General features: G+C 50.8%; 1 protein-coding gene across 3 annotated transcripts in view; it reads left to right on the top strand.

Moving 5' to 3' along the window:
* Window positions 1-18,284, top strand: part of FAM20A (FAM20A golgi associated secretory pathway pseudokinase) — a 50,631-nt gene extending 32,347 nt beyond the window's left edge. The window contains exons 5-11 of one of the 3 annotated variants that reach the window (XM_075014957.1): window positions 1,347-1,439; window positions 7,783-7,898; window positions 9,436-9,616; window positions 10,162-10,271; window positions 12,015-12,096; window positions 12,755-12,814; window positions 16,226-18,284. In XM_075014957.1, coding sequence (XP_074871058.1) covers window positions 1,347-1,439; window positions 7,783-7,898; window positions 9,436-9,616; window positions 10,162-10,271; window positions 12,015-12,096; window positions 12,755-12,814; window positions 16,226-16,490 — 907 coding nt within the window. In that variant the 3' untranslated portion in view covers window positions 16,491-18,284. The remainder of the gene's footprint in view (window positions 1-1,346; window positions 1,440-7,782; window positions 7,899-9,435; window positions 9,617-10,161; window positions 10,272-12,014; window positions 12,097-12,754; window positions 12,815-16,225) is intronic. The other 2 variants (XM_075014959.1, XM_075014958.1) reach the window with 2 other exon arrangements.
* The last annotated feature ends 321 nt before the right edge of the window (window positions 18,285-18,605 follow it).

Below are 18,605 nucleotides of genomic sequence, written 5' to 3'. Positions count from 1 at the left end.
CCGGAGGTTTGTGCCCCACTTTAGCTCCATCGCAGCCCCCCTCACGGAGCTGTGTAAAAAGGGAAAGCCTGACAAGGTGGTCTGGACCGAGCAGTGCCAAGAGGCCCTCTGCGCGCTGAAGGAGGCTCTGGTCAGGGCCCCAGTGCTGGCAAATCCAGACTTCAACAAGCCCTTCCTGGTGTTCACCGATGCCTCGGACGTGGGGCTGGGGGCGGTGCTAATGCAGGTGACTGACAAAGGGGAGAAACACCCCATCGTGTACCTGAGTAAGAAGCTGCTGCCCCGGGAGCAGAACTACGCAGCCATAGAGAAGGAATGTCTGGCCATGGTGTGGGCGCTGGGGAAGCTGCAGCCGTACCTGTTTGGACGGCGTTTCACCATGTACACCGATCACTCACCCCTGACCTGGCTGCATCACATGAAAGGGGCCAACGCCAAGCTCCTGCGGTGGAGTCTGCTCCTGCAGGACTACGACATGGAGGTGGTCCACGTCAAGGGGAACAACAACACCATAGCCGATGCCCTGTCACGCAGGGAGGGCCCCGAACTTCCCCAGGTCACTGGCTAAGTGACCCCGCTCAGTGCGGTCTGGAAGAGGGGAGAGATGTGATGGAGTGGGGGGGGTGCATGTGTGAGTCAGGCTGGATGTCCGAGGCAAGCAGCAGCTCCCAGTGGCTAAGGATGACCCTAGGGCTACAACTGGCAGATAACACCTCTGCCTAAACAAAGAGCAGGGAGGAGCTGAGCTGGGTTTTGAATCGGGGGCGGCAGTTAGAGGCGAGGAAAAGGGAGAGCTGGAAGGCAGCCAGCCTGAGGAGGGGGAAAGCTACACCCCAGAGGGACACCCCTCGGGGTCTTCCCCCCAGGACAGGTTGGAAGGACTGTCTCTGGCGGCTATGCTGTTGCTTCTGTGAGAAACTGGACATCTGTTGCCTAATAAACCTGCTGTTGTGCCTGCTGAGTGAGAGTCTCTCCTGCCAGCGGACGGGGTGCAGTGCAGGGGGACCCCTGAACCCCATCACACAAGGTCTCCAGGGCTGCCACTCCAGGTCTATATGACAGCCAGATACACCGCCCACCTCTCTTTCCTGGCTGTCATTCCAATAGGCGTCGCAGAGTGCTCTGGCCAGCTGCTGCTTTTAGTCACGGGTGCCTTTTAAATGGCAGCCGTGGCCTGATGCATGTGTCCTTCTGCGAAAGCCATGCATTACCACAGGCATTGCAGTGCGCCCTTCAGTCTCTGCTGTTGTGCAGGCTCTTCTGAAAAACTTGCTTCCCCTCATGTTCCCAGAGCCTTCCCAGGTGTGTTCTCCTGGCCCAGTCAGTAACCCCTTCATTTCTTTCAGACAGAAACGAGAGGAAGAGACTCCTGAAGACTGTTTCTACTTCGTTGACGTTCAGAGGCACAATGCGGAAATAGCCGCCTTTCACCTCGACAGGTAACGTGCCCAGAACACGGCACTTGTGTGGTACTCCTCATCAGGCTTCCTGGCGGGGGGGAAGCCACTAGCTCCATTCCTAAACGACTGCAGTGGCCTGAGGAAGTTCAAGCTGTGGTACGGGTCTCCTCCTTTTGTACATTAAGGGCAAGAATTTTAAAGCTAGGTGCCTAGCTCCCCATGAAGTCAAAATCCGGGCGTAAGAGCACTGCACGGTTTGAGCAGCCTTTTGGCTGCCATCAAGCAGTGTCAGGCCATGTCTCAGTGTGGTTGCCAAAAACAGCCTTTAGGCGACAAAACAGCGAGAGCAGTCACACTGCAAAGCAAGTTTTGTCAGGAAAAAACATCTGATTTCAGCAACCAAAAACGGCCACCCCAATGAGAGACGCTTTTTCTTTTCCCCTCCCTTTATTGTCGACAATTAGCCAGCGTAGACACTTCTGTTTGTTTTATTGAGGGAAGTGACCTCCTCCAGTATCCCACAATGCCTGCCCTGATGGCCCTGCTCATTGTTTTGATCGCTGCTGCCATCCCTTCCCTTTCAAAGCTCCTGGAGGTATCTGACAGCTGAGTGCACTGCTCCCTTTGGGGAACAAAGAGTATTGGACTGCTCCTGATCTGCCCTGGATTAGGAACACAGCAGCAGGCAAAGGGCTGCTACAGGGCAGGGTGAGAGATTACTGAGTTGCTTTGATGTTCCTCAGTAGGGAGAGCTCCCAGAGCTACTCACAATAACTTGGAGGGTGGCAAGTTTTATAATGTTGGTTTTTTTGGACGACGATGTAGGTGGTGTGGACAAAACTTGGTAGTGTAGATGGGGCCTCATTTCAGCATTTCATACGCCCGTCACTGCAGAACTGTAGCCCTGCTACGAATCCCAGGGGCGTCTAAAGGAAAGAATCCTATTGACTTCATGGAGCTTCATATTAGGAATGCACATGACAGTGGGCTTGACAATGAACACCTGCTGAGACTGGGCCAGTGGCTTGCCAGCCTGTAACACCGATGACCTGTCTTTTTTTCTCCAAGTCAACCAATCCAGCAGGGCAGTCCAGGGATGACAAGAGACACTGGGTAGACAGTCGTATGGGACTCAATAAATTTAGCCCTTTTGGTACCAGAGACTTCCAGGCACTTCACAAAGGCTAATTAATTCCAACTCCCAGCACCTACTCTGTGCAACCAATGGGGAAACCGAGGCCCAGAAAGGCAGGGCTAGAACGCAGAAGTCTGGATCCCAGTTCACTGTTCTGGCCAGACACTCTCCGATCTCTAATCCTAAACCCTGCTCACCAAAACGCTAAACAAGCCAATGCCCTCCACTTCCTCCCTGGCAGGAGCTTCCATCAGGTTGCATCAAGAGGAGCATTCCCAGTAGATCCAGAGAAGTGATTATTCCTCTTTATTTGGATTTGGTGAGGCCACATCTGGAGCAATGTGTCCAGTTCTGGGCCCCCAATTATAGGAAGGATGTGGACACACTGGAGAAGGTCCAGTGGAATGTCACCAAAATAATTAAGGGGCTGGAGCATAAAGGTTGAGAGAATTGGGACCGTTTAGTCTGCAGAAGAGAAGGCTGAGGGGGGATTTGATAACAGCCTTCAGCTTACTGAAGGGAGGTTGCAAAGAGGCTGGAGAGAGGCTGTTCACAGTGGTCACAGATAGCAGAACACAGAACAATGGTCTCAAGTTGCAGTTGGGAAGGTCCAGGTTGAACAGTAGGAAAAACTTTTTCACTAGGAGGGTGGTGAAGCATTGGAATGTTCTACCCAGGGAAGTCGTGGAGTCTCCATCCCTGGAAGTGTTTAGGTCTTACCTTGACAAAGCCCTGGCTGGGCTGATTGGATGGGTTTGGTCCTGCCTAGGGCAGGTACCTGGACTTGATGGCTTTTTTAGGTCTCTTTCAGCTCTATAAAGTAGTAATTGGTGATACACATCTCCTCAAACTTGAAGGGACCTCAGGAGGTCATCTAGTCCAGTCCCTTGCCCTGTTGGCAGGCCCAAGCACCATCCCAGACACCTATTTGTCCCCATCCTTAAATGGCCTCCTCAAGGATTGAGCTGACAACTGCAGGTTTAGCAGGCCCATGCTCAAACCACTGAGCTATCCCTGGCCCCTGGTGCTGCAATTCTATGATTTCAGCTCCAGCAGGGCCACAGTTGTTGAAATGCAAACCCTGCCCAAGGAGGCCGACCCTGGTTTGCAATAGCTGGAAAGAGTAGTGCTTATGAAATGCTGCTTTGAAGTGAGTGAGTGACTGGACTCCCTTCTGAAAACAATCAGCTCAAAAGGGATACAATTAGGATCCCAACTGATACCGCCCATCCTCACTGCGCCAGTGGAACCAGAGGGTAGTGAATCGTTTATGCAAAACTCCTGCTGAGGTCGATGGGCTCAAGCTACAACATTTTGGTGCAGATCCAAATTTCAGACTCCTCCAGGTCTGGAGGTATTTGGATCCCATGTTTGTAGCTGATCTTTGGAGGGATAGAGGGCCAGCTGCTCCATCCAGATTGGTTTCCACTTTTGAGGCCATGTCTACATAACCCAGAAGATCAGCCCTGAAGATCAACCTGGTAGGGCTGCACAAAAACAACCTATCAGGGTTTGGCAGTTGACTCCTGTATTCCTCACTATCACGAGGAGTAAGGGAGGTCGATGGGAGAAGCTCTCCCATCGACTTTCCTCGGTGAGAACGGCCAGATAAGTCGAGTCCAGCTATGCAACTGCCATAGCTAGAATTGCATATCTGCAAACGACTGACCTGCCAAGCCTGAGTTCTGGTTCATTCCAAAGATCGGCCATGGAGACAGCTTTGCACTATGGGAAAAATCTGCAGCTGCTATTGGAGCCTGGTCGTGACTCATGTTGGCCTTGATCCTGTGAAGTGTTTGTTGTGTGTCTGTAATGCTTTGCAGTGTGAGATCCCTTTGGGATCAGGCCTTTTATTCACACAGACTATTCAGTGCCACTTTTGCTCGCCGAGACCGGAAGCAAACACCTGGCAAACCAATGCAGGAGAGTTTGTTCTGAAGGCAATGCAAAATTGTGTGGGGCCTGTTGTCCGTACTGTAAATTCCCCTGACCCTCAGAAGTGAATTACCAGCCCTGTTCAAAGCGCCTCCGGAGCTCTGATAAGGCAGAACACTGTCCTTGTCAGCCCTTGTCTTCTTGCCCTTGAAGTCAGGTTCAGTTAGCTGGAGGCTGGGTGACAGGGTGAGTCTTTCACCTCCGAGTTCTCTCTCCAAGTCGGGCAGGTTCCATCCCATGTGTAGTGGCGGCCAAGCATGAAATGAGGCAGTGGTTTCAGGGCACTTCCAGGTGGACAGAGATCCTTATTCCAAAAGCAGCCAGGAGTTGGCAGTCTTAGCAGAGACAGTGCCAGAAGCCCAGAGACACCAACTTGGCAGATGCTTCAGGGCTGATGCACCCTGGGGGAAAAATTGGTGAGTGTCAAGCACCCACCGGCAGCCTCTCATTGGTTCCTTCCCTCCCCTCAGCACCTCCCACCCACCAGTGGGCTCGGCAAATTAGCACCTCCTTCTCTCTCCAGGTACCTCCCACCTGCCACAATCAGCTGCTTTGCAGCATTCAGGAGTTTCTAGGAGAGCGTGGGGAGGGGAAAGTACATGGAGTGCTTGGGGGAAGGGGCGGGAGTGGACAGGAAGAGGTGGGGCAGGGTGAGTCCTTGTGGGGAGGAATGGAGTAGGGGCTGGGGCCTGGAGCAGAGCCAGCGTCAGCCACACACACCCCAGCATTTTCGAAAGTAAAGCGTCTGTCTCTTCTGGGCTGGCCGGTGAGACCAGGAGGTTGTTTGGAGAAGTTTGTTTAGAGGGCATAGCCCGGTCACCCCACACCAATGTAGTTAACCCGCTGTCTCTTTGCCTGCAGGACACTCTTGGCTCGGTTTAAACTTGGCTGACAGCCATTCAGCTCCCATCAGGCCACTGACAGGTGCTGGCTAAGTCCATTTCCCCAGTTTTGAACTCACATATGAGCAACCACTCCCAAAGCCGCTCCTGTTTTCAAATGGATTTGAATTAAAATGGTGCCAGACCTGTTTGCAGCAAGCCCACAGTGACACAGGCTGTTACCCTGAGCGGCGGTGGAAGAGCCGTTGGAAAACTCTTAGGCAGGTCTGCAGTACCCCAGAAGATGGACCTGCTCAGGGTCCATCTTCTGGGGTTGGATTTCACACATCGAGTAGGCACATGCGAAATCGCCCTCTCAGGGGTCACAGTCGACCTCTGTGCTTTTCACAAGCCATAAGAAGTAAGAGAGGCTCTCCCATTGATCTTCCCCTGTACAGACAGCCAAGTGCTGCTACTTTGATTTTAGCCAGGCTACTACCGTAGCTAGAATTGCATCTCTGCAGTCGACTTTCTTAGCCTCGGGCTGATCTATACTTATGCGGAGACTGACACGCTGTGGTCGGTCTTCTGGAGTTTGATTTTTGCCTTGCGTGCTAAGATGTGGCAAAATTGACCTTTCTGGGCTCGGCCATTGACCCCAGTACTCCACACTATCAAGTGGCGTAAGGGACGACAGCATGAGCCTGGAGAGTCCTGGACTACACTAGGGCAGAAAGTCAATTCTGATATGTCGATTCTAGTGATGGTAACGGCAGAGCTAGAATTGCGTAGCTGAGATCGACTTTGTTCCCTGGTGTAGATCTGCCCCAGTGTAGGCAGAACCTTAAAAGAGGTTCTGCTAAGCACAAAACAGAGGCAACCAATGCGTCTGCCTTGCTACTTTTTGCCCTTTATCTTCTTCCTTTCACCCGCCAGTTTAAATGATGACTACAGCTGGCGGTCAGGCCTGTAGCTGGATGGTTTTACCCCTGAGCCAGGAAGTTCCGAACGCTGCCTTCTTCCTGTTTCAACTTGCTACTAAATCCTCTCTCGTGACCTGGGGCAACGCACCTAGACTCCCTGGGTCTCCGCGCTGCGTAAGCTCTCTGGGGCTCAGGTTAATCATCTCTAAAACACAGCTCGTCTGCCTGCCCAGTTCTCTAATGTGCTCTGAAGGCTGCAGAGGAAAGAGGCTGGATCCCAGCGCGGTGCTGCTTTTAGAAACGGCTCTGTACTTGACAAGCTCAGTCTGGTTTTGTGTTTGCTGCGCAGAATGCGAGTGCATTGCTCAACGGGTGCACCACGGCATCGCTGAGCTTGCTCAGCAGTGACTGACTTAGGGCCCGGCCGTGGTTTTCCACTCCCAGAGTCATCATTAGAAACTCCCTGTGCCTCAGACCGTGGATTATTCAGAGTGAGATGAATCAGCTGAGACAAGAGCCTACATTCTCCTGGTATTCCCAAGCAGCTCCCAGCGTCCCACTCTGTAACCGGTTCTGCACATCGCTACAGAGCATCGCACACAACACTGCAGGTCCTTGGCAGTGTGGGGAGGGAGTGTTCCACCTTTGAAAAAAACAACAAGCCCGTGGCGAGGAGATAAACAGGGGGTGGGCGGGGGAGATGCTTCAAATTACTGCCGCTCCTGGACAGAATGGCCAAAATGTTCCCAAACTGTTACAAGGAACCAGCTGGCGAAACAGCAACTCCCAGTCCATACCTCTTTTGGTTTGGAGTGTGAATTGCTCTTGCATAGGGTGGGGAAGTCACAGGGTCCTGCACCCTCACCACAGTCAGCTGCGACTCTCAGCTGGCAGGTGGAACAGGTGTATTCGTTGAGCACCGAAGCAATCAGTGCAGTCCGGGTCTGGGAAAGGGACCCAGAGGGGACCAGAGCCAGGGCTGTGAGCCTCCTGGCTGCCTCCCACACCAGCTGAGACTGCCCCACTCCCAGCTGCTGTCAAGCTCCTGCTTCGGCCTTTGTCCTACTTACTGGGCAGCCGGTGTCACACCCCATCCCAGGCTCAGGTTAGGAAGGGCATCAGCCACTGCATATGTCTGAGAGTCTGTCACGCTGAAATTCCCATCACTGTCTAGCTATTAGTACAGAGCCCAGGAAACTCTGTCACACACAGCAGGTTACGATAGGCCAGAGCTGGGGTCCTGCCCCTCCCCCACCGCCACCCACACCAGCCAAGACTGCCCCACTCCCAGCTGCTGGTCCCAGCCTCCAGTCAAGCTCCTTCTACAGCAATGTAACAAGGCAAATAAACTACCCTTGGTCAAAGAACACAAGACAGATTGTAATTGGGTGGCACTGTCAGACTTTGGAAAAGGAGCGTAATTTAAGAATGGAAACAGGCTCCTTTATCTGAATTCAGTTGCTGAACAGCTTTTCCAGCCCTACCAGTGTGGAGCAATTCCCTTCCAGTCTCACCTCCTGAACACCGCTCCAGGCCTTGTCGAGTAACACATTTTCACTTTTCTGCAGAATCCTAGATTTCCGACGGGTCCCTCCCACCATCGGCCGGAGGATCAACGTCACCAAAGATATCCTGGAAGTCACCAAGAATGAAATCCTCCAGAGCGTCTTCTTCATTTCCCCCGGTATGTGTGTGGTGGTGGAGAAGCGTGTTCCTTTTATAACGCTATTCCACAGCACCAAGCTGATGGGGAAAGAAGCATATGCAGGAAAGGGCCAGAGGAAGTTTGTGCTAGGTGCTGCGTGTTTCTACAGGTTGGACCTCTCTAATCCGGAACACTCTTATTCAGCGACATCCGTAATCTGGCATGATTTTTAGTCAGCTGGGCGACCAGTTATCATGGGTGTGGCCAAATTTCCCATGGTCCCATAAAGTTTGTTTCCAGCCACCCTTCCTGGCTCATACTGTTCTGTGCTGTTACTTAGCTGTAATTTACCCCTACATGTCTTATAAGAGCCCAGTAAGCCATGGAAGTGGTGGTAATGCTGCTGGACTATATCGACCTCCCGTGGTCTGGCAAATGCTCTCATCTGGCAGTTGTCAGGTCTGAGGAGTGCTGGACAAGAGTGGTTCAATGTGAAGTGACACGGCTGTAGTCTCTACCACCACGTCTGGGCTGTGTAGGGAGCAAGCCAGGGCCTTGCAGGGAGGGAGAAGTAAGCTGAATGCTGAGCTAGAGACCTGGGTTCTCTCCATGGAATTAAAGACTGTATTGCCCACGCACGAGGGGGTTGAATTAAACACAGGCACCTCCTGACCTCAGCGCACATGACTTGTCAAGTTCGTTTAGTGGCGTGTTGCGCATGTAGCGTTATTCCGTCGCTGTCGCGAGGTGACGTGGGGAGAAGCAGGCGGGCTCAATCTACGGCTGGCCCTCACATTCCACGCCGTAGAGGGCAGCGGCCAGACACAAAATGCACCCCTCCCCCCCACCCCCACTCTCTCGCGCTCGCCTCATTGCATTACGGCTGGCAGCCTCGCAACAAGGGGAGTGGCAGGGCCGCAGCTAATGCAAATTGTTACAGCGCCACGGATGTCCGCTTACCCCAGCGGAGGAGCTGGGCCAGAGAGTTTTGCTTCCACCCTCTGCAACCTCCCGAAAGGCTTCATTTCCTTCTCCCGCACGGGGGGGGGGCTGCAGGGGCAGGTGGCCGGAGAGGAGCAAGCAGGGGGTGGAGCCCCAGGGAGGGAGCGCTGGGGCAGCACCTCAGGGAAAGGTCAATGCCAGGTGTGGACTGAGGCGGAATACGTGAGGCGAGAGCAGGGACTTCAGAGGGAAAGGCAGTATGAAGTGGTGGGAACTCCATCTGAGCGCCAGGGTCCCCCCCTCTAAGGAGCTCCCATCGCCCCACCTCCCCAGCATACACACACCCAGAGCTATAAGCCAATGCTGTAAGCAGTTGCCTACAGCTAGTACTAAAACTGTCTAGGACTGCCCCTTGCAATGATAAATGTCCAGGCCACACAGAAACAATGGTCCTGCTGAATAAAACACCACTTATAGCACCTGAGCTGAAGGGGAGTCTCCACTGGGTGTTGGCAGTATAGGGCCTATGACCCCAAGCTGAGCTGTTCAAATTCCACCCAGCAGGGGGCAGTGGGGCACATATACAGTAGCCAATTCCTTATTTTAACTAGCTGGTTCTCTGTGCTTCCCATAGCCGGCAATGTGTGTTTCTTCGCCAAGTGCCCATACATGTGCAAGACAGAATATGCTGTGTGTGGCAACCCGCACTTGCTGGAGGGCTCCCTCTCTGCTTTCCTGCCATCCCTCAACCTGGCCCCGAGACTCTCCATCCCCAACCCGTGGAGCCGCTCCTACTCGTTTGCTGGAAAAGAGGAGTAAGTGGGTAAATGAGGGGGGCTCTTCCGGCTCTTGCCCCAGTGCAGCAGAAGGAGCAGCAAGAAGTAGGCAAGATGGTGGGGGAGACAGAGACGCAGCCTGCTGGCAAGTGGCCTGCCAGCGCCAAATGCCTGGGCCTGGCGCAGAAGCTCTCCTCTCCCTGCCTCGAGCTGCTGCTAATAAGAATTCAACTGTGCTGCAAGGGAGAAGGCGGTGGGGAATCTCTCTGCTGCATCCTAAAGTCTAGCAAACCTGCCTGCCCTGCAGGGTTGCCCACCAAGTTATGCAATCTGAGCCCAACTCAGGCCTGGTGTAAGCAGCTGGTACTCTAGTAAGATCAGCAGAGCTGCTGCTGTTCATACCAGCCTTGACTCCGTCCCTTGTGCCCATTCCCCTGGCTGAGCACACTGCAGCAAGGCAGAGTGAACGGCGATCGCATCCCAACCAGCAAGCAGCTCCAGGGAGACCTGTTTGAGACGCCGCCTTGCGAGGCAGCAGCGGCTGGGGCCATGCATAACTGCCTCCCCCTCTCCATTTCCTGCAGGTGGGAAGTGAATCCACTTTTCTGCACCACCGTGCGGGAGATTTACCCCTACAACAGTGGCAGCCGGCTGCTCAATATCATCGACATGGCCATATTCGACTTCCTGATAGGTCTGGATACTAACGAGCTCTTGTTCCTCTCCTTCCATCTTCCTGCACCTCTTCCCTTCCGCTTGTCTTTCCTCCCTTTCCCAGCCCTCACCCCTCTGTGGTCTCAAGGACATGCAGAGGCTCGGGAGCAGTGTTACCTGTAAGCTGAGCACTTGGGCAGTCACCCAGGAGGAAGTCAAAGGCCCACCCAGGTGATTAGCAGAGTGCCCACAGCCGGCAGTATGGGGCTGCACATTTGCGTAGGTCTTGGGGCATGTAAAATTAAAATTAGTAGGTTGATCATCTCTCATCTGGAGCTCTCTTGTCCAGCAACATCCGTAATCTGGCGTGATTTTAGTTAGCTGGACAGCCACTTATCGTGGGTGTGGCCAAGTCTCCCGGGGTGCAGTAAAGTTTGTTTACAGCCATCAGTCCTGGCTCTCAAGGTTCTGTGCTGTTATTTGGCTCTCACCCCTGAAGTCTTCTGCGACCCCCAGCGAGCAGTGGAAGTGTCGGCAACGTGCTACACATTATTGACCTCCCATGGTCTGGCAAATTCTCTCGTTCAGCACCAGTCAGGGACTAAGGGTCCCAGACTAGAGAACTTCAACCGTATTACTCTTGCTTTCTAGAGAAGGTTTGAGTGACTAAGCCCAGGTCTGAGGCTCCCATCTGCATCACGAGCACACGGTGCCCAGCCAACACAAAGCCTCCTGGATACAGGCTGGGCTTAATTTGTAATGCAAGCAGTGCCAGGGCTCAAGCAATACTTATTAACTTTCACAGCAAGCCCAGAGGAGCCAAGGCTCTGAACTTCCAGGCTCAAGGGGCTGGGGCACACCGAACACAGGCCATGCATCTTCTCAAGCCCCTGAATTTGGTAGGTGGACAGGAATGCAGCTGGGCTAAGGCAGTGGGTCTCACTGTCTTGCCTTAATGAGGCTACCTTCGCAATCCCCTTGCTGGGTAAAGGTCTCCCCAGCCTGGTATCCGCCCTCCTCCCGTTCCCCTGTCATTCCCGCCCATCCTTTCTTCCTGGGCATTTCTCTTTGTCTTTGCTTCGTTTCGTTGCTCTCTTGGTTGGTGGTTTCCCCTCCATATAGCCCCCCTCAGCATGCAGTAGTCAGTTCAGGAGGGTGCCATGGGGGCTGGAAAAGCAAGCACAGAGGCATGAGAAGATGACCACAGCTGGACCCCTGATTGCTCCACTAGGGGAGTGACAAGCCCGTGGGGGTGAGGAGCTAGGCAAGGGTGGGTAAGCTTTCGAGCGTGTTTGCAGTGAGGGATGACCTACCCTCCCTCTGCAGCCTGTCCCCTTGTGCCCTCTTCAGCCTCTAGCCACCAGGTTTGGCTCAACCAATATTTACAAGCGAGGCCAGCCGCCTTTCAGACAGGAATTTATACATCCCCATCGCTTTAGTACCAGCGTGCCTTTGCATAGGCAAATGTCTTCCACTCACCTTTGAAGAGGAAAAGTCAGTTAAGGCCCTCCCTAGCCAGCCAGGGCGTCCATTCGTTCCTGCCCATGAAGCACTCTGAGACGAACGCCTTTCCTTGCAAGGAGAGGAGAGTCGGTGGTTTCTGCTGGAGGGTCACTCCTGGCTCACAGCTGGTGTTGCACAAATATTCCACCCAAACCAGGTAGCCCTCGCTCAGAAGAATGACAGCACCAGTCTTTTCACAGTGGCCCATTTGAAGGGCAATCAGTCATGACTCCACATATGGCAACAGCAACATGTTCTCTCTCTACTCCTCTCTCCAAAGGGAACATGGACCGTCACCACTACGAAATGTTCACTAAGTTCGGGGATGAAGGCTTCCTCATTCACCTGGACAATGCTAGAGGGTAAGGCGCTTGCCCTCACAGTGAGCTGCAGGGCAGCTGGGCTGTAAGGAGAGCAGGAGATGCACAAGGGGGCTGAGTAGCAGATGGCATGGGAGGAAGCCAACAGTGCTGGGGTGGGGCTGGTAAGGTTAATGAAGCCGGGAGGGGGGTAGATGATACAGTAGTTCCTAAGAGGCAGAGGGTGCTGGGTGCTGCGCCCTCTAATTTTTTCCCCTCCATGTGAGTAATAAATTTTATTATGTGCACCAAAGCATGTGTGATGTACACCACCCACAGAAACACACGCTGCCAGCTGTGGGCAGCTGCGAATGCACTGCTAAGCAATTGGGCAGCTCCTGAATCTGCCGTGGGTGGCCACCCAAGTGCCCAGCTTACAGGGAACTCTGGTGCTGGGGTACTAAGAGTGAGCTGATCTCTGCCCTGGCTAACTTGTAACACACCTGCTCATGGAGGCCCTGGCGTCTCTGCCTTTCCAGCATGCCCCATAGCCAGTTTCGTACCCTTCTGATACATAAACCAAGGAGCAAGACTCTGACCCAGCCAGGGGCTGAGCACCTCCTCTGAACACTGTTCCAATGGGCTCAGACCCTTTCATCACGGTCAGGTGCCTACATCTTTGGTGCTACAGGCTCTTGACTTCTGCCTTCTTTGTCCCTAGCTTTGGAAGACATTCTCATGATGAAATCTCCATCCTGGCGCCACTCTCCCAGTGCTGCATGTAAGTGACATGCCAAGTTTGGGTACTTTTCTTTGCTAGCCCATCATACTGTAGTAATCACTGGCATTGCTTCAGGGGACGTTGGGAAAAAAGCCGAGACAGTCGTCTAATACTACACAGTGTTAGAGCACTGTGCCCTGCACCACTGTGGTGTTCCATCATCAAACCCCACATAGTACCATGCTCCACCACCGTGGCAACGCACTATAGCGTTGTACTAGGTAACACCACAGTGTGAAGCTCTATTGGGCTTTCTGTGGCTCTGGTGCCATTTCAGCAGAGCACCTTAAATCACATCAAAAGAACCCAGCTGGGCTTCCCACCCCCACAGGAGTTACATGAGGAACCTGAGATGTTTGACACTGTTGCAGAAGTGCAACTGTGTGAAACAGACCTAGCAGGGCCAGGCTTTTGTAGCAGCCACAGATGTTGGCTGCCAAGAGCAAACCTGGGGCCTCTGCTGCTTGCATGAGCTAAACGACATGTCTCTCTCAAGCCAGGTCTATACTACACCCTGCCCCACCCCCATCAATCTAAACCTATGCAACTTCAGCTACACGAACAGTGTAACTGAAGTCAATGTACTTTACTGCAGTGTCTTTCACACAGGAAGGTCAGTGAGGGCTACTCTTTTCCTCCTCTTGGACAAGTCAATGGGAGAGCACTTAGAGGTTGATTTATCTAAGCAGACCTGATAAATTGATCACCAGTGGATCAATTGCTCCAGTGTCAATACATCAGCTAGTGTGAACAAACCCATGACTAAGGTTGCTAGCTGGTCTGGATGCAGCTAGTGGGGGACAGAGTGCCTCACCAAGTAAGCGGGGTTACACTTTCTTCACCAAAGGTTGGGGAACCTGTCCTAGGCTTGGAAGGATTTAATTTTTATCAGTAAATGACAATACACATTGATTTCATGGTACCTGCAAAAACCAATGAAAAAAATTTCCATCACTGATAATCAAAACGTATAGATAGGCAACATGAAAAATGCTACTTGAGAAATTCTCAGTTTTGATTTAAGGCTGTTTTAAGAGGGGACAATAACAAATAGTGTTTTAATGTGTGTAACGCTTTAGCTTTTTGAATCTCAACCCACCATAATTTCTTTTCATGAAAAAAATCAGTACAAATCAGGGAATAAAAGTTTAATGCCCACTGCTTTGTGCAACTGTAAATTTAAAAAAAAAAATCTAAAACAATGCTTAAAAATAAGTCTTGATATCCATCAAAATGATGACCCAATGAAGACATAAGGTGCCAGTAACACTCAAACGCTCTCTGCCTTTTGAAGGCCTGGGAAAACTTTGATACAGTCAATCTGCTTGTGCCCTCTTGTTACTTAAACAGCACTCATAAATTTTATTATTTGAATCCTATCTCAACTACTTCCCTATTAATTCACAAATCAACAGGTGAAAGTTAAATTTAAGAGCCACGGCGAGAGCTGCAGTTCCCTGTGGTTTCTCTTTAGGAAATTGCTAACCTATTTCCGTGCCAGTCCTGCTGAATCTAAGCCCTGAGATGCTAATTGCACCGTCTCTTTGTGCACTTTATTAGCCCAGTCTAATTTTAAAAGCAGCTATTTGCACCCAGTGAGACACCTCATTTACAATCGGAGGGTTTCAGTAGATCCTTCCCATACATTTCTGTTCTCAGCGGTTAATTTCAACCACACCGCACCAGTTGTCCAGAACGGCGGTATTGTCCCAGGTTGGATCCTTCCCATCAGCAGCAGCCAGTGGCTATTTTTAACTGGCTATTTTTGTAAAATATTGCGCGTACAAGACCTATCCCCTGCCCCTTCCATGAGCCAACTAGTTCCATGGCAGAGCAAGACAGCAAGGATGTACAGCCATTGGGCTTTCCAGGGAGGCCAGAGTAAAAGGTCTTGCTAGGAAAGCACAGAAGTGACAGTCACTCTCTAAGCACTAAAAGGCACCATTCTGCTCATCACTCCACTGAGGCTCCACTGCAGACCAGCTGCCCTTTTCCTCCAAGCACCTTGGTCCTCCACTTCCTACTTCCCCTCTCTCCCAGGGATTTCCAAGCACTGTAAATCCTTGTGCTCTGTCCCCACTCTCCCTTCTAGAGCTGGAGCACTGCAAATCAGCTGTTCCAGCTCTGAGAGGGAGGGTGAGCAGCCGGGACAAAATGCAAATTGGGGGATTTGCATGCACCAAAAGTGCTGGGTGAGACAGGGAGCAGGTAAATGGGGGGCTCCAGTTCCCTGGTGTGCAGAGGTGGAGGGGGTTGCAGAGCTGTAGGTGGAACCCCAGTGGGCCACAGGCTGCTTCAACTTACTAAGATAGAGGGCCAGTCATGGGGCCCGCGCACAATTGGTGGTTACCCATCTCTGAGCTATTCTGATCGCCTATAGCACACGGGCCAGACAATACCACCTACTGGTTCCTGCAAGAAGCCCAGGGTCTTGTGGTTGCATTACAGCATGAGTCGTAGCCTCAAGATAAAAATCTAGACTGCAGTGCCAGTTCAGCCTAGCTTCGAGTCTGGCTCGACATTACCTTAACAGGACACTTTTCTGGACTTAATGACTAACTAATGGAGAAACTATCAGAAACTTTAACCAGCTGCACCAAAGGTCAGTTCCCTTCACTGTTAAATATTAACCTCTTTTTTCCCCTTTTTGCTTTTTCCCCTCTAACTTTAGCTTTGAGTTGTGCCTTTTTCTATGAAGCTGAAAAGCGTGCTGGCTTTGGGTGAAGATACTTATCTCAATCTGTGCTTAATGACCCATGTGTGTATGTGCTCGGCTAAGATATTGTAACACTATCACTTACAAAGTGCCCTCAATGCACTTATTATTAATGTACGTAACATTTTTATAGCTGTGTCCCAAAAGCAGTTCTTCGTCCTAGCTCAGAGAAGGTAAAGCTAAGCAAAGGTAAGACTGGTACTTGGCTATCTCAAAGGGCTTCTCATGAGCCATAAAGTGCCAGGCTGCTCTGTCTCAAATAGCAACCAGTGTTCCCTGTAAGCTGAGTGCTTGGGTGACCACCCGGGAAAGACATTCAGGTGGCACCCAGCTGATTACCAAAGCACCCACAGCTGGCACCATGTGTTTCTACTGGTGGTGAACATCCTCACATGCCTGGGTGCAAATAAAATTTATTTCATCCAAGGATGGAAAAAATTAGCAGGAACCCCGATAGCAAACGTGTATCATCTCTGAAAACACATTACAAAAAACAGTGTAAGGAAAGTTTTTCTGCAGCTACCTTCATTTCCATATGAATAGACTTTTGGTCAAAAAGGTTTGACAAGAAAAACTAGGTTAAATTTGTTTGTATCATTATCTACTGGCAGACTGCTGGGCCAATGCAGCAGCTTACTGCTGGGAGGCTACAGAGTTGGTGTATAAAGGTCTGATCCAAGTCCTTGTCTTCCCAGAATAAAGAGGGCAACATTATTACGCCTGCAGCTCCTGGCCCTGCCCGAGTACCGGCTCAGTGATGTCATGAGGGAATCCCTCCTGCTGGATCACCTTGCACCTGTCCTCACTGAACCTCACCTCCTGGCTTTGGACAGACGGTTGTGGCTCATCCTGAAGACAGTGGGGACATGCATAGAGACATATGGAGAAGACAAAGTTGTGGCAAATGACACAAATCAGCTGGAAATGCCTTTGTCCAACAGAGTGACACCACCCAGCTAGCGTCTTAATGAACCTTTTTGGGCACAGGGAAAAGCCCCTTAGGAGCCAGCAGGTGAACTTTAATGGCTGATAATTTTCACCTCTAAGCGCCTGTTGGGTTGACAGGAGATAGGCTCAGATTCTTACTGGGCTTTTACGGTGACTCTGCCCAGCGTGACTGCACCACTACAGCTTCAGTGCATGGAGTAAACTTTTCCCAAATACATTTGTAGGCCCCTAGACACGTTCCTCAAGCTGCTGTCCCGCAGTGGAGCGACACAGAGGCATCTGTTCTGTAGCTTGTGCATCCTGCTGGCTTGTTGTAGTGGCACAGGAGCAGAGTCCTGTTTCTGAGGCACCAAAACCTGAGCCAAGAATGAATCTTGACTAAAGCAACACTGAAAGTAATGTGTGCGTAGCACGGGCAGGTTTGTGAGCAAGTTCTGTCTTTCAGTAAGAGTGGCCTTCCTCCCTGAAAGCGAGGACAGCATCTGTCACTTTAAAGTCAAAGCAGCCCATGGAGCCAGCCTGCCACGACCTGTCTACTGGTCATGCACTCAGAAACACCATCAGCCACAGCTAAAATTGACAAGTAGCACCACATGGGTTGAGTCACATTGCCATCCACCCCATCCCACCTCCCAAGCCAAATTTGAGTTTTTCAGCTAGTGTTACGAGGGCAGGAATAGGAAACATGCTGGGGATGGCAAACAAGAGTCAGTTTAGCATTTGTATTATTTAAGGCCTCAGGACCACAGCTCTACAAAACAACGAAGAGCTTCACAAAGAGTCAAAATCCACCGAGTGAAATCTACTTGGCCAAGAGTGCGGCTGCCTTAAGAACAGGACTGCTAAGCGTGACACTCTCTCAGGTTAACAGACACAGAAAAACAGCTTTAAAAGCCAACATGTGTTTAAGTCATTGTTAAGCAGCCCATCAGCACAGTGGAAGCTAGCAACAGATTCATCATTTCTCTAGCACCTCCACAGTTCTAATAAAGTATTGTAGAAACTACAGACCAAAAGAAAATCAGCATGACAGTTCCTCATAGGACATTGGAGAAGCTCTCATCTTCCCCTTGTCCCCCTAGGCTGAGGTTCACCAATAGTTTGCTAACTGAATCTTTACCAATCAGCTCCATTTTTTTTAAGCATTCAGAATGATGGAGTTGAGCTATTGGCAGCCCCATGAGAGCAGTTGAGTTTGATAGTTCATTTTCTAGTGATTTGTGCCAAATTATCAACCCCACAGTATTTTGTGGTGGCCTGATAGAATGCTGACATCTGTCAGCTGAGACTTTGCATCTGATTCCATTTGCTGCATTAAACCCTTTGCAAATAATACACATGGATTTCAACTAGGGCTCTTAACCAATTTTCAGCAAACTGCCTCAGCAATCGTTTGGTTGCTAGCTGAAACTTGCCATTTAAAACAAGTTTTCAATAGTGATAATGGATTCAAAATTAAGATTAATCTCAACTCTGGCTTCATAAAATTTGTCCTTGTCATACCCACCCTTCCCACAGGACTGTACTTTTAACTCCAGGATGAATTTTAAATTGGCTTTATGTCAGCCTAGTACAGCAGGTCCACAGCACGCTAACAATCCATTGGAGTGATCAGAGTCATGTTTTGGCAAAGCTAAAACACAATTAGTGATTCTGTGGCAATTGGCAGTGGTAAATCTTTGCAAACCCGTAGTGGGAAAGAGAGATCCATAACTGTTTTTCTGTTTGAGGAAGTTAGATCTGCTTTGTATTAAAATAGCTTCCTCCAGTATTTAAATTTAATAAAGATAAGAAACTAAAAGAGTAGGTTGCCTGGCTTGCATCTTAATTTCATCAAGTGTTTTCACTTTGAACACACGGAAAAGCAACTCGATATTTCAGCATAATGGATGGCTTGAATAGGAGAGGCAGACCCCACACAGAATGGGTAGAAGATATAGTAGATTGGTGCAGAGCTACTCTACAGAAACTAAGCCACTCCACATTGGACAGGGAAAGATGGAAGGAAACATCAGATACCAATGGGTGCTGAGACCATGGTTGATGCTGATGATGGTGAACTGTGTAAAACAGTTTACTGGTTCTCTATTTTCAAACTGCTCGGAAGAGTTCTGCATACTTGGTGGG

This window comes from Carettochelys insculpta, chromosome 20, assembly GCF_033958435.1.
Source record: "Carettochelys insculpta isolate YL-2023 chromosome 20, ASM3395843v1, whole genome shotgun sequence".
NCBI lineage: Eukaryota > Metazoa > Chordata > Testudines > Carettochelyidae > Carettochelys > Carettochelys insculpta.
Note: the sequence above shows the minus strand (reverse complement) of the source record. Positions and strands in the feature narration are given on the sequence as shown.